Below are 16,266 nucleotides of genomic sequence, written 5' to 3'. Positions count from 1 at the left end.
ACAGCACAGGTACTGGGAAAAGCCTAACTTTAGTGCAGCAACGATTAAAAGAGCCATGAATGACTCAGGAGCGGCTGCCAGCTGTGGTACTTGATGTCATGTTTGCAGGCAGCACACAGTTCAGAAATGTGCTTCTTCACATTACTCGTCTGTGTGGGCCCTCCCTGATCCGAGATGGTCTGCAATCGGAAAGCTAAAGCTGTCATTAGTCAATTGCCCGTGTGCAGTTGTCTGTTTGTCTTGTGGCAAAATTGTGCTGTGCATTAATGCCTCCTTTACAGTGGGAAACAGCCAAACGCTAACATTGACTGGGCGTGCTGAGATGTCACTCCATCAATTGCTGCCCCAATGTTATCGTGTGGTGTAAATGGATGATAGAGCACTGAAGAGCAACAGGTACAGTGGAACCAATTCCAATAAAAGCATTTTTACAATAGAAATTTTTATTTCACTCTTGAAAATAACATTGTAACTCAGGATCCGAGGATATCATGCCTGCTGATATCACTATAATGCTCTGCACTCCAGCAATACCAAGGGAAACGTTCTTTTATTCAGCCCATGGACAAATGCGTAGAGATCTGGAATGTGCTGCCTGAAAGGGTAATGGAAGCAGATTCAATAATAACCTTCAGAATGGAATTGGATGAATACAGGGCTATGACGAGAGAGCTAATTGGCTAGCTCTTTCAAAGAGCCAGTACAGACACGATGGGGTGAATAGCCTCATTCAGTGCTGTACGATTCTAAGATGATTCCAGAACTTTATCATTCTAAGTTACATAATTGCCCATAGGCAAATATAAAGTTGGGAGAAATTCCTCCCAAATATATAGTCTAACAGTAATAATTTTGCACACATTTGGTATCCTGCACTGCTAATGAGATTACCCAGAAGAAATGGTGTTGAATTACTTGTGCTCTGCAGCACAGTCAATGTCTTGCAGACTGTGCCTTCCCTCAGAAGCAGCGAACATCATGCGGGCAATCACATTGAAATACCTAAGTCCTAATAACGCACATTACAGTGTGGTGGATTGAATCAACACACTGTAGCAGTGGGCTGCTTGCCAGCTGCAAATCTAATGTTACCATTGGCAAGCTGCCCACTGGAATCTTTCCAGTCTGAGGGACACCAACAAAATATTGTCATAATTAAGGAACGTTTAACGATTACAAGCGAAATAGGTCTGGCTCTCATCATTGTACATGAGCTTAGTCCACCAGTCTTATATATACATCAGATTACAGGTTCTGCATATACCAGTATTGCGCACACTAGTTTTAAATAACTAACTTTGACGTTGGCTATAACTAGCTTTATACATAATAATTCCATAGATCTCGATTTCTACATGCAAGCTTTATGGAGTCTTCCTCTTTGTATTCTGACTTCCTTGAGATAAAGGTCAACATTCCATCAGTCTTTTTGATTATGTTTTGTGCCCATACACTAGATTTTTGTGATTTGTGTACATGGGCATTCAAATCCCTTTGTTGCTCAGTGCAATGTTGCAAATGTGATGAGATGAAGGCTTTTTGGGGGAAGAAGAGATTCCAATGCTTTATGAAAATGGTTTTTTAAAAAATTAAAGGAGTCAGAAGGGAGTGTTCTGTGAAATGTAAAACCTTCGGCTGGGTGCAGTTTGTGTTACTGCGTTTCTCAATATATGAGGCAGTGCTGAGGAAATGACATTGCAGTTCAATGCTGTCGAATTAAATCCCTGTGGGTTCCTCCACCTCTGAAACATAATGCTGTTTCTACAGTGACAAGCACAGTGACATCAATTACACTCAGCTGCAGGATCTGCATTCCATCATGTTCACTCTTCTGGTTAAAGGAATAAAATTACTCTGATTTCTCTTTCCTGCCTGATCTTTATCTTGTTCTCTAGTGACACATCATAACCCTTGAATAGAGATCAGTGCAGTCCAAATAGAGTTTAACATGCTGGGATAGACTCCTAATGTGTCTTCTTTAGGAAGCAAATCTCACCAGGCTCCTGCTATTAACTGACTGCCTGTGGATTGTGTATAGTGCCAGCAGAGCATTTGCATCCTCTCCAACCACCCATCCTGGGTGCGGCTGCTTACCGACCACAAATATATCTGGGGCTGAAGCCATCTTTCCCCATAACAAATTATTCATCAAATAATTCCTTCTGTTTCAGCAGAAACGTCATGTTGCCAACTGAGATGTTTCCGCAGACAGAAATTTCTCTAATTTATGCATTCATCCAGTGTGTAATTGTCCCCTTTGATGCAGTCACTGCCACCGCCCATCCTTAAAGAAGGAGGGATAGCAAAGAATGTTTGTTCCTTGTAAGCAATTGGTGGCGCAACCTGGGGTGTGCGGCTCTGTTGACTCCGAGAACGATCTGGAGTGGAGGCACTTCTTGAGGTCAATCAAGTTGGTCCATGGGGCATGGGGTTTCTCAGCGGTGTCTCCCCAAAGGAGCATCGAGACATGGAGAGCCCCTGAGGTGGGAAAGAAATGGGCATGTTTCTAAAAAGGCAAAACAGATGCCCTGGGGTGCTGCTTATGGTGAGTTGCAGTGCTGTGCAACAGCCAGTCTGTCTGTCTGTCAGCCAAAAATGTTTCTAGGCATTTAAAAAACAAATTGCTCTTGATATGTGAGTGAAGCAAACCCAGCCCCTTTTATTGCCCATCCCTGGTTGCGGTGTTGGTGGGTCTTCTCCTTGCAGTCATTATACGAATTGTATTCTCGTAATGGTGTTAGGCAGGAAATTCCCGGATTGTTGCCCAGCGACAATGTAGGAAAAGGAGTATATGTAAACGGCAGAATGACGTGTGATCTGGAGGGGCCTTGTTGTGGTGAGCTATTGTCCTTGGTGGTAGCGGGAACCTTGGGGATTTGCTGTAGTGCTGTAGATCATATAGACTGCAGCCAGTGCGCCGATGGGGGAGGGGATGGGTATTGAGTTGAGTGGCAGTGGTGACAATGAAACAGACTGGTTTGTTCTGGATGATGTCAAGCTTTATAACTCTCACCTATCCAGGCGAGTGAGTATTCCATTAGCCTGCTGAGTTCAGCTTTGTAGATGATGGAGAAGCTGTACATGGGGCCAGGAGGTCGGCCATTTGTCAGAGTTATGCACGCAAGTGACATGGTGAAGCTGTAGCCTGCCAGCCTTGCATTTCAGTTAGCTTCAGTGGTGTTAGGAATCGGCAAGAGCCCAGGCTTCCCTCTAACTGAAAACAACACTTAGGTTTGCACAGTTGGCAACCATCCCCCGCGTCCAGGGTACTCATTGACTGCAACCCCGCCACCCTGCGGGCTCCTTCAGACAAACCCATTGCTTTTGTGAATCACAGGGACTTCCATTCCAATAACATATAACTGAGTACAGATGGGAATGTTACACACATTATGGTAAACCCGACTGGCTGCATCTAGTCATACTTGTCATTCCTTTCAATAGCCTGGATGTCAGTGTAGTTATTGGTGTCAGTGAAATGCCACATATGTTGTTAGCAAGTTCTCCTCCTTTGACAAGCTTGATTTTTATTTTAAAGAGGTGTTTGCAAACACTCATCGGCGTTTAGTACCTTAATCGTTTCATTGTCTACTTGACTTGCAATCTGTTAAAGGTCTTTAACTTCAATGATACATTCATGAAGTAGCCTAGTACTGTGACATTAAATGGCCTGTATGTTCTATACCACACCATGGTCAGAATGATTCCAGAGTATTACAGAGGTTATTAACTGGCAAAGTAATGGATGTGGTGAACAGTTACAATCCAAAAAGTGTGTCAAGACAGACAGCTGGAGAATGAAACAAATTTGATGTCAGTGGTGTTTATAAATCAGGAAGGTCTCGATCTTAATCCTTATAACCTTTGTTGATTTAGCTGAGCTCATTCAGGGTGGTAATAGGAGCTCGCCAACTAGCCTCAGTATCCCTGGCTGGGGTGAAAAGAAACATCAGGCAGGGTTCTCAGTCCTGTTTGCCATTGAATGACTTCCGCATGCGTGGGTGTTGGTGAGGACAGGAGAAAGCAGCTGTGAAATCCCTCCCCCATGGGAGAATAGTCTGCCAGCACTCACTGCCTAGGCCCCACATAAAGAATGGCCGGTTTGATGAGGTTTTGGATGGTGGCCAGTGCCTGTGGATCTGTACCCAGCGTGAGTCAGTCCCTTCAGGGGTGGAGGGGAGCAGAGGGGAGTGGGAAGGATCAAGTTTCCACTAATTGCTTATATCTGGGATAGTGCTATTAATGTCAGCACTAGAGTTGCTGACTAACAGTCTGGATAGGAAGTGGTAGTGGATTTCATTTATCATCTACTTGGCTCAGATATAATGTCACATGGTTACTGTACTGCCAAATATTTATTGCATATCTGGCAGGATCTGTCTGGTCTCATGTATTGATGCATGTGCTTCAGTCATCTTCATTCTCACAATAAATAATACATAATGCTACAGCACTAATGGATATAAATATCACCTGCATATGTTTCCATTGCTTTTCCTAATTCACAGCCTTTTTCAGAAATGTATGAAGAGAATTCGTTTCCTTAAACACTCCCCTAATTAATGAAGTCACAACATATTTCTTGCATCTGGAGAGCATATGAGAGTCTCTGATCATCTCCCCTTGATGTGCTGTTCCCACACTTGAGAAAATGAAATATGACTCTGAAAAACTGACTCCAGTGCTATGAAAAATGGATCATTGTCTGAATCATGGCTAGTAATCCAAGGGATTGTAAGGAGGCTTGATGCAAAAGGCTTTGGGTTGCCAACTCTGGTTGGACATATTGCTGAAGGTTTGATCACATGACATTTGAGATGGAGAGTGAGAAATCAAACTCTTACGACCTGGTTTCTGGGAAAGGAAAACAACAAAGACTGCAGAAATAACAGGAACCTGAAAATCACAAATGCTGCAGAAGTCTGAGGGATAATAGTATTATTCTGTACCAGGACACACCTCTCCTCTCCCCTCTCGGGCAATGAGCCTCAGCCTTCCTGTAGCGAAGATAGGGTATGTTCCGCCATGCAGAACAGTTTGAGGTGGGCGTCCCTCCGTGCAAAACGAAAAATTAGTCTTTTGCGATCGGGTTGACATTAGGCGACGGAGAGAAGTCCATCTGGAGGAACATAGGAAATAGGAGCAGGGGTAGGCCATTCAGCCCGTCATGCTTGCTCCACCATTCAAACAGATCGTGGTTGATCATCTATCTCTCTGCCATTTTTCTTCATATCCCCATATCCCTTGATGTCGTTAGTATCCAGAAATCTATCGATTTCTGTCTTGAACATGTTCAATGATTGAGCTTCCACAGCTCTCTGTGGTAGAGAATTCCAAAGATTCACCACCCTCTGAGTAAAGAAATTCCTCCTCATCTCAGTCTTAAATGGCCAGCCCCTTATTCTGAGACTGTGTCCCCTGGTTCTAGACTCACCAACCAGAGGAAACATCCTATCTACATCTACCCTGTCACGGCCTGTAAGAATTTTGTAAGTTTCAATGAGATCACCTCTCATTCTTCGAAACTCTAGAGAATACAGGCCCAGTTTCTACAATCTCTCCTCATAAGACAATCCCACCATCCCAGGGATGAGTCTGGTGAACCTCCGTTGCACTCCCTCTATGTCAAGTATATCTTTCCTTAGATAAGGAGACCAAAACTGTACACAGTACTCCGGGTGTGGTCTCACAAAGGCTCTATACAATTGCAGCAAGACTTCTTTGTTAATATATAAACTAAAAGATTGCTGAGAGTGCTGTACCTCAATCACTGCTTGAGTAAGCTTCAGAAAATGATTGTTTTAAATATTGACATTGTGATTCATTCGGTTGTATTTTAAATATAACTGAACATTTGGATTTATAATGATGAACTCCATCCAAGTTTGCGTAAAACCCAAGCAGGCCTCATTTTTTCTTGTGTGATGCCTGAGCACAAGGCCCTGTTGAGTGACACAAGTTGACGACCCATAGAGGGCATGAATAGGGCCCAGGTGACTTGAACAACGAAGGTCAGATAACGAATCCCGGAGTGGAGATGGTCAGGCTTCACCCTGCGAGAAAGAGGGTTGGGAATTGTAGTGTCTTTTATCATGTGTGCTCAGTGAGTATGGGTGTACACAGGTACAAGCCACTGGTTGCCAGTGGCAATGCCAGGGAGATTCACCTTCCATCCCAGGAGACTCCCAGACAGTTGGCAACCCTAATATGTTTTTGCTTGGCAACATCATGTAACTTTATGAATTAAACAGATAAGCTGCCTTGAAGATTCTAGTGGGTAAGTGTGCCATGAGGTGTGGTACGGAGACATACAGACTTGGAAGGATCTTAGTTTGATCCCTGCTCTACACTGGCTTAGCTTTATCACAGTCGGTGTGGCAGGAGTGGATTTATCTTTGGTTCCTGCTCAGTTGCTGTCCAATGACTCTCACTGGAAAATGTGACAGCACCATCAAGAAAACGAGCTTTTTCTTTGCTAGAGCTTGTTTAATTTAAACCTGTGGCAACTAGTTTTGTGCTCAACTAACTTGCTTTCAGAGTTTGAAGATTATATGGGTGAGTCCTTGATTTGGCACACACAGCGGGGAGTGACACTTGGCAAGTGCTTCCCAGGAGATGGTGAGCACACAGTTTTTATATCCTGAGATACACTATCTGCAAACACCATTCCCTACTGGAGTAGCAGGTCACAGAGTCATCCCATCTCTCCAGGTGGTCCGCATTATAAAAGAAGCAGAGTAGAAGATGCTGTTGCTTGCAATAACAAAAAGCAGATGGTAATGGTTATCCCTTTCTAATTACAGATTTTCTCCGATCAAGCTCAGAGGTCTGTCAGAATGCAGCTGAATAACTTTGTAAAAGAGTAAGTACATCAGTATCATTCCTGGTCACCTCTGCCTGGAAAAAGATATTTCACGTTGGATGCCACTGAATGAAATAAAGCCATTGGAACTGTCCCAGTTCTTGGATTAGCAGCTGTGCTTGTTTTTTTTAAAGAAATTTTGAGGGACAGAATAGATAACAGGAAGAGGAAGTGTGTGAAAATATGAAGTGCGTACAGTCAGCAAGCTCCACAACCAGCTCTGTGTCATGATGACTTGATACACACATTCATTTATATGTACAGCATTCCTTTCAATCTTGTGTTTTTGACTGCCAGTAGGTTCGGGCAAGATCCCATCTCCCCAAGGAGATAAAATGAAAAAGTAGAAACAAAATAAAAGGCAGGAAATGCCAGGAATACACAGAATTTGAACGAGAACCATAGACTGGGATGATTGTTGCAGAAAAAAACTTATATTTATATAGCGCCTTTCACAACCTCAGACGCGCTTTACAGCCAATGAAGTACTTTTGGTGTGTAGTTGTAACGTAGGTAATCACACGTTAGTTTAATAATGAGAACTAATCGCCGATCCCTCAGCACCAGTGAGTTCTGTATCAATGCTGGAATTGGATGGAGGTGACTCCACAAGGGAGCACTCCCAGCGAGTAGTAGCTCTCAGAGGTCAGGAAATCGCAGGCTGTGGGGCCACAATTACCCAGCCCATGCACACAGCATGGCTGCTCCTCAACTATAGAATCAGCCCATAAACAAGGGAAGGAGATAGAGACTGAAGTCAATCTGCAAGGTAGAGTTTGTAAGCGAGCAGAAGATGCTATATGTAAAGTTGCTCGAAACCATCAAGCTGCTTGATGGAGGCTGGTTCCTCCAGGGAGTGCGGACAGAACCAAACTTCTGGCACCGCAAGCAGCCTGTCTGCACAGGAAGGGGGAAAGAGAGGAAGAACAATAGTAATAGGGGATTCTGTGGTCAGGGGAACAGATAGGCGCAACTGTGGCCATCAACGTGACTCCAGGATGGTGTGTTGCCTCCCTGGTGCCAGGGTCTGGGATGTCACTGAACGGCTGCAGGGCATCCTGAAGGGGGAGGGTGATAAGGCAGAGGTCATGCTACATGTTGATACCAATGACACAGGTAGAAAGAGGGATGAGGTCTTGCATCAAGAATTCAGGGAGTTAGGCAATAGACTAAAAAGCAGGACCTCTCGGGTTGTAATCTCTGGATTACTCCCGGTACCACGTGCTAGTGAGCATAGAAATAGGAGAATAGCACAGATGAATGCGTGGCTTAAGAGTTGGTGCAGGAGGGAGGGTTTTAGATTGTTTAGTTTAGTTTAGAGATACAGCACTGAAACAGGCCCTTCGGCCCACCGAGTCTGTGCCGACCATCAACCACCCATTTATACTAATCCTACACTAATTCCATATTCCTACCACATCCCCATCCAGTGAACACTGGAAAGCGAACAAGTCAGAGGGAATACAGCGGAAGTAAGTTTCAAGGGAGTAAGACCAGGATGGAAGGCCTCTACTTTAATGCAAGGAGTATTGCAGGTAAAATGGATGAGTTAAGGGCAATGATTGACACGTGGAATTGTGATATAGTAGCCATCACGGAGACATGGTTGAGGGAGGGGCAGGATTGGCAACTCAATATCCCGGGATATAGAATCTTCAGGCGAGACAGAGGAGGGGGTAAAAGAGGAGGGGGCATTGCAATATTAGTTAAGGAGTCAGTTACTGCAGTAAGGAGAGATGATTTCTTGGAGGGGGCATCAAATGAAGCTTTATGGGTAGAGTTTAGGAATAAAAAAGGGACAGCCACATTGCTAGGTGTTTATTTAGTCAGCGGGAAATTGAGGAGCAAATATGTGCGCAATTTGCAGAGGTGTGTAAAAATAATAGGATAATTATATTAGGTGATTTCAACTTTCCCAACATTAATTGGGATAGTCATCATGTTAAGGGCTTAGATGGAGTGGAGTTCTTAAAATGTATACAGGAGAACTTTTTAGCTCAATATGTAGAGGATCCAACAAGGGAGGGTGCAGTGCTGGACCTAATTCTAGGGAATGAAGCCGGACAGGTGGTTGGTGTGTTGGTGGAGGTGCATTTTCGTGATAGCGACCACAACATGGTACAATTTAAGCTTGTTATGGAGAAAGAAATAGCCAAGTTGCAAAAAAAGATTTTGGATTGGGGGAGAGCGAATTTTAGTAAAATAAGGCAGGATCTGGCCAAGGTAGACTGGAAAGAGTTACTTGTTGGGAAATCTACAGAAGAGCAGTGGGGGGCATTCAAAAAGGAAATGGGGAGGGTACAGGCCCAACATGTTCCCTCTAGGGTAATAGGTAGGAGCAACAAGCCCAGAGAACCATGGATGACCAGAAACATTCAGGGTACGATGAGAAGGAAAAGAGAGGCTTTTAGCAAATACAAGAAGAGCAAATCAATGGAAGCATTAATGGAATACAGAAAGTGTAGGATGGAGCTCAAGAAAGCAATTAGGAGAGCAAAGAGGGGATATGAGAAAGCTCTGGCTGGTAAAAGTAGGGAAAATCCAAAGATATTCTATAAGTATATCAATGGGAAGAGGATAACCAGGGAAAGAGTAGGACCCATTAGGGACCAAGGGGGAAATTTGTGGATGGAGCCAGAGGACATTGGTAGGGTGTTGAACGAATACTTCACATCTGTCTTCAGGAGAAAGAAGATGTCGATATGGAACTGAGAGAGAGAGACTGAGGTTCTTGAGCAAATTGTCAGAGGGAGTGACAAGGTATTGGAGGTTTTGGAAGGCTTAAAAGTGGACAAATCTCCAGGTCCGGATGATTTGTATCCCAGGATGCTGTGGGAGGCGAGGGTGGAGATTGCAGGGGCTCTGACCCAAATTTTAATTCCTCTCTGGCCTCGGGGGAGGTGCCAGAGGACTGGAGAACAGCTAATGTGGTCCCACTATTTAAGAAAGGTTGTAGAGATAAGCCAGGGAACTACAGACCAGTTAGTCTCACGTCAGTGGTAGGGAAACTACTGGAGAAAATTCTGAAGGAGAGAATCTATCACCACTTGGAGAGGCAAAATTTGATTAGGAATAGTCAGCATGGCTTTGTCAGAGGGAGGTCATGTCTAACAAATTTGATTGAATTTTTTGAGCATGTGACCAGGTGTGTCGATGAGGGTAGTGCAGTTGATGTGGTTTACATGGATTTCAGCAAAGCCTTTGACAAGGTCCTACATGGGAGACTTATCAAGAAAGCAAATGCACATGGGATACAAGGTAACTTGATAAGCTGGATTCAAAATTGGCTTAGCTGTAGGAGACAGAGAGTGATGATAGACGGCTGTTTTAGTGACTGGAAGCCAGTGTCCAGTGGCGTACCACAGGGATCTGTGCTGGGTCCCCTATTGTTTGTCATTTATATGTGGGGGGTAGGATCAGTAAGTTCGCGGATGACACAAAGATTGGCCGAGTGGTTAACAGTGAGGTGGAGTGTCTTAGGTTACAGGAAGATATAGACGGGATGGTCAAATGGGCAGAAAAGTGGCAGATGGAATTTAACACTGAAAAGTGTGAGGTGATACACTTTGGAAGGAGTAATGTGACACGGAAGTATTCAATGAATGGCCTGACACTCGGAAGTTTCAAGGAACAAAGGGACCTTGCTGTGTTTGTCCATAGATCTCTGAAGGCAGAAGGGCAGGTTAAAAGGGTGGTGAAAAAGGCATATGGGACACTTGCCTTTATCAATCGAGGCATAGATTACAAAAGCAGGGAGGTCATGTTGGAGTTGTACAGAACTTTGGTAAGGCCACAGCTGGAGTACTGTGTGCAATTCTGGTCGCCACATTATAGGAAGGATGTGATTGCATTGGAGGGGGTGCAGAGGCGATTCACCAGGATGTTGCCTGGGATGGAACATTTAAGCTATGAAGAGAGGTTTGGATAGGCTTGGGTTGTTTTCGCTGGAGCAGAGAAGACTGAGGGGTGACCTGATCGAGGTGTACAAGATTATGAGGGGTATGGACAGGGTGGATAGGGAGCAGCTGTTCCCCTTAGTTGAAGGATCAGTTACGAGGGGACACAAGTTTAAGGTGAGTGGCGGGAGGTTTAAGGGGGATTTGAGGAAGAACATTTTTACCCAGAGGGTGGTGTCGGTCTTGAACGCCCTGCCTGGGAGGGTGGTAGAGGCAGGTTGCCTCACATCCCTTAAAAAGTACCTGGATGAGCACTTGGAACGTCATAACATTCAAGGCTATGGTCCAAGTGCTGGCAAATGGGATTAGGTGGACAGGTCAGGTGTTTTAATGCATCGGTGCAGACTCGATGGGCCGAAGGGCCTCTTCTGCCCTGTATTATTCTGTGATTCTGCTTTTCCTTTATCGTTCAGTGGTAAATTACTAAGACCTGAGCAATACAATTTAAGAACAGCACAAATGTACTTTCCCGTTCTCTAATTCTACCATTTCTGTTTTTATTCCTATCTTCCTGGATTGACCAGTTCTATTTTTCCAGTCCATACACTGTGACACTGAAATAATATTAACATTACAATAATAGAACTACTTAAACACCAGGACTAGATTTATTACAGTAACATCATACCCTAAACTACCAAAATAAACATTAAAATCTGGATAAAAATAAATATATTTAAACACAATACCTATGCACCCCCTTTTTACTCCTCTCTCTTCCTCCTTAATCTTTTTGCTGTCTTATTTTAACTTTCAGATTACATTTTCCCTACGCAAAAATAACCCTATTCAAACTGCCCTCTTGTAAGTTTTAAAACCTGCAATTGCCTTCATTCTTCTGCCTTCTTGCTTCCATCACCTGGTTTGAAGTAACTGTTTTGATATCAGGTTTCAATTGGAAACCTGGTTTATTGATACCATATCAAATCCATAGAGTGACATGGTTTGATTGCTAAAATGACCGACTCAATCTTTGACATGTAAAAGTGCATTCAAAACTGGAAAAGCTGCTCCTGCCAATAATAGGGTGCTGAAAGGGTTAATACAATGGTTAGAAAAAAATATTTAGTCCAGTTTCCTGTTTGCTTTTCTCCATTTTCGGACTCTAAGCAGACAACACACCAATCACTCATTACCTAAGACAGGAGGCTGAGGTTGTCCATTACTAGGTTCCAGGAGACTCATTGGGGAGACTCATTCCCTCAATAAAGACACACTTCCTCTTGTTGGGGCATTACCACAGGGCCTGGCTATGATTGGGAAGAACTCTGTCAGGAATCAGTGGTGGAGTCCATGCAATCACCACCACATAAAGCAGCCGTTTCTATGTTTAAAAAAAAAAGGTCTGTAATGCAGGCTGTCATCAAGCTTGGCAAGAGTGTGAAGAGAGAACATGAGATAAATCAAGGGGTGGTGATGAGAAGCTTGGGATTTCATAATCTGCAGGAGGGAGGAGACAGACTGAAATGCATCTTTCCCTGTTTGCTATTTTAGCTATATTCCTGGTTTATTGTTCCATCTGTTTTTTTTAAACCCTAGTTTTGAATGAGTGAGAGTAGGAATGAATGTGTTGAGTCTTGATTTCAACAGTGTATATATTTTCTCATATTTTAACGAAGAAATATAAATGTAATTAGTTTCATGCACCATGGTTGCTGAGATGAGAGGTGTTAAGAAGAAGTTGTGAAAAGATATTTTCCAATCTCCTCCTCATCCTACCTTTTGCTGCAAGTGTTATTTCCTGCAGGGCTGAAAGTGCCAGCAGCACTTATTGCTCCTGAGGTATGGAATCATTGAATCATACAACACAGAAGGAGGCCATTCGGCCTATCATGACTGTACTGGCTCTTTGAGAGAGCTTTCTAACTATTCCCACTCCCCTGCTCTTTCCCTGTAGCCTGGCAGATGTTTCCTTTTCAAGTATGTATCCAGTTCCCTTTTGATAGGATTAGCAGCCGGGTTTCACACCCTGAGTCACTCCTATTGGAACATGATTGTACACAGATGTTGCATGAGGACAGTATCGAGCTTAGCTCTTGCACTGCCACAGTCGTAAAGCAAGAGAACACTCTCTGTCTCGGCTCGTCAGAAACTTGCATTGATTTTAGTGCCATTAATGCAGTGAAAGGTTCCAAGGTACTCCACAGGAGTGTTAGCAAACAAAACTTGAAACCAAGCCACATAAGGAGATAGGGCAGATGGCCAAAAACTTGGTCAAGGAGGTAGGTATTAAAGAGCATCTTAAAGGAGGAAACAGAGGTGGAGAGGTTTAGAAAGGGAATTCCAGAGTTCGGGTCCAGGCAGCTGAATGATGAAAGTCAGAGAGAGAGGCTAGAATTGGAGGAGGGCAGAGATCACGGAGGGTTGTAAAGCCAGAGGAGGTTACAGAGATAGGGAGGGATTTGAAAACAAGGATGAGATTTTTAAAATCGAGATGTTGCCAGACCGGGATCCAGCGTAGATCAGCGAGCAAGCACAGGGGTGACTGAACGAGAATTAGGATACAGGCAGCAAGAGTTTTGGATGAGCTCAATTCGTTGGAGGTTGCAAGGTGGTGGGCCATGCAGGAGAGCTGTACAACTGTCTCGGACAAGATCAGCTGTTGGGGCAAGAGGTCAGAAAACTGTCGGCTCCTGAGGAAACATCGCAGGAAGAGAGAAGGGAGAAAATTGGAAAATAAAACTAGCACAATAGGTGCTGGGCTTGACACTTCAACCCGTAACCGTGGGCAACGAGCTTCAGTTGAATTTCCCTATGGCACTATGTTTTCGATGTGCACTTCCCGAAGTGCCAAGGATACAATATCTGGTCAGGAAAAGCACAGTTTCGTAAAGGGGATCCTATGTCAGTTACAGTTCAGGCTTTGTGGATAGCTGACTGACTTGTCCACTTCCTACACTGGCTGCATTGTTAGACTCTCTGTGAACCATTCTCAGTTCAATGCCAATTGAATTCAATTGGGAAAAGTCACTCCCTGGTTGCAACCCTGTTCTTTTTAACCTTTGTAGAGAAATAGTGAATAGTAGAGACAGATAAAGTCGTGAATACTGGAAATATGAAATAAAAATAGAAAATGACTGGACTAAACAAGGCCTGTCAACATCTGAAAGGCAGGTTAACCTTCTGTGTGAACATTCATCAAGAATTGAGCTGTAGTTATTCAGTATGCCAAGCATTTTCTGTCCCCTGCCCTTCTCTCCTGCGGACCGTAGTTCCATGGTGACCTCCTCTGGTACCTTACTGAAGGGATGATTCTTCCTGTTTGGGCCTAGATGGTGAATGTCTGCAGGTTATTTACTAGTGACCAATCACAGCCAGGGCCCAATCTTGTGCTCACCTGAGGTCCCTCCAGCAGAAGTCACAGGATAGTGATAAGGAGTAGAAAATCAGGCTTGTCGTCCCCTCCTCAAACTGAGGCACTTTGTCACGCACCCTTGTTTGTAAGCAACGTTAAGATTGCCAACTCTGGTTGAATGTATTTCTGGAGGTTCCTCACATGACCCCCTGCCTCCAACTGCTCTACCCATACCCTCCCACCATTGGTTGATCAACAAAGCCATCCTCACAATGCACTGCCTTAACTGGAAATCGAAAAGACTCTTCATTACCTAATTGGATGGTTTTTGACTGTCCATCAATCAGCTGCCTTTAACCAACTCCCAATATTTTCATAATTAATAAAATGAAGTGTTCAAAGAAATACACATGGTTTTTTTTTTTTGAATGCCCCTGTGACTTTTCTCCAGAGTTGTTCTCAGTGTCCAGCAGATTTTCTTCAATCCCTGGAGACTCCGGGAGGGTTGCAAACCCTGGTGTCAGGCCCTTCTAGCAGCTAGCCATGTATGAATTGACAGGGAAGGTATGGAGCTGAGGCCTCAGCATTTTTACAATTGGGGCAGAGCTGAGTGCAGGATTATTGTAAAGACTTTAATATGATGATCCAGCCTTTGAACCCGGCCTGTCAGTTAACAAAAGCACCACTATAGGTATTGTTACTTTCAAGGAATAGTTGTCCTTCTTGAAAATCAATGCAATATTTTCTCTGCGAGCACCACCCTTTCGAGAATGTTTTAGTTCACTTTCTTAACATTCAGCTAAATAAATGGGAAACTGAAGAGACCCCCATCTGATTCTAGCGATGCTAATGCTTCTCAGTCTCAGTCTCTGGGAGCTGTGCTTTGTGAATATTAAGAGGAACGCACTCTGGCAGGATTAACCTGAGCTGCTAATGTGATATTTTGAATTTAGCGACGCACAAATCAAATGAATGGGTGGCAGTGCTTCTTCGGAGAAGGAGGTTGTTGTCATGGCAGTGTTGCATTGACTGAGAACACAGCCGCGGCAATGGGGGAGGGGTGCAGTTGACCTTTGTTCTTTTCCTGTACAGTAATTTCACTTGAGATTTCAAGTTGATCTACTAAAGCACTGCTGGCCATGAACAGAATTTAGTGGCAACTCCTAAACCATTGGGTTAACTTGTTCAGCCCTGAAACCAATTGGAGAAAGTGATTCATGTGAACTAGTAGAGGTTGGGTGAAGAGTAAAGTTTAATTCCTTGCTGAAGTATACTGTTAAATTCTGCTGCCCATATCCTGACTCACACCAAGTCCCATTCACCCATCCCTTACCTACATTGGCTTCTGGTATCACAATGCCTCAATTTTAAAATCCTGTGATCAAACTCCCTCGCCCCTACCTATCCCTGTAATCTCCTCCAGCCTAGCAACCCTCTGACATCTCTCTGCTCCTCCAATTATGGCTTCTTGCACATCCCCAATTTCTCTCCCTCTCTCCTACTCCTCTTTTAAATCACTCCTTAAGACCTACCTCTTTGGCCGTGCTTTGGGCCATCTGTCCTGATATTTCTACATATCTCAGTATCAATATCTGTCTGGTAACACTCCTGTGAAGCACCCTGGGATGTTTTACTATGTCAGTGGTATTATATACAGGTTATTGTTGTTAATTTACCCTCTCATCCAGTTTTTCACTAGTCTTGCCTGGTTCTTCAGTGTGGCCTCCAGAAATTTCTAAGTTGATATCCAGACACTAAAGCTAGATTCACCTCTTGGCGTGTTTGTCAGTAGTGAATTGGTGGGCTGTCCAACTGACCTGTCCCTGACCCTGGCCTGGGTTCAGTCTAATTTAAATGTTGAGGCCACACTTCTAGCGGTTTTCCCAACTAGTTTGCCACTGGGGGGGCGGAAGTGAGGGGTCAAGGTGGGAAATAGTCATTTGCACAGGCGATAAATGCCTGCGGCATCTTAAAGGGTCAGGCAGTCTTGGAATCAAAGTGAACTGTGCTGTCTCCTATGCGTTGGAAAATTCCATTGGCCAATGTTAAGCCACAATGATGTGATTGCTGGTATTGTACTTCCCTGGATGTGTGGAAGTTGGTGCAATTTTTAGAGTGTAGTGTTTAGTCATGACAGAAGGTGTGACATGATG

At 44.0% G+C, this 16,266-nt stretch overlaps 1 protein-coding gene across 4 annotated transcripts in view; it reads left to right on the top strand.

Annotated features, from left to right (window-relative positions):
• Positions 1-16,266, top strand: part of acap3a (ArfGAP with coiled-coil, ankyrin repeat and PH domains 3a) — a 338,239-nt gene that overhangs the window by 211,100 nt on the left and 110,873 nt on the right. For all 4 annotated transcript variants that reach the window (XM_068017295.1, XM_068017293.1, XM_068017296.1 and 1 more), the window contains one exon: positions 6,804-6,862. In XM_068017295.1, the coding sequence (XP_067873396.1) occupies positions 6,804-6,862 (59 nt within the window). The remainder of the gene's footprint in view (positions 1-6,803; positions 6,863-16,266) is intronic.

Source organism: Heterodontus francisci, chromosome 37 (genome assembly GCF_036365525.1).
Source record: "Heterodontus francisci isolate sHetFra1 chromosome 37, sHetFra1.hap1, whole genome shotgun sequence".
NCBI classification, from domain to species: Eukaryota; Metazoa; Chordata; class Chondrichthyes; order Heterodontiformes; family Heterodontidae; genus Heterodontus; species Heterodontus francisci.
The sequence above is the reverse complement of the archived record's forward strand: the minus strand, read 5'-3'. Positions and strand labels throughout refer to the sequence as shown.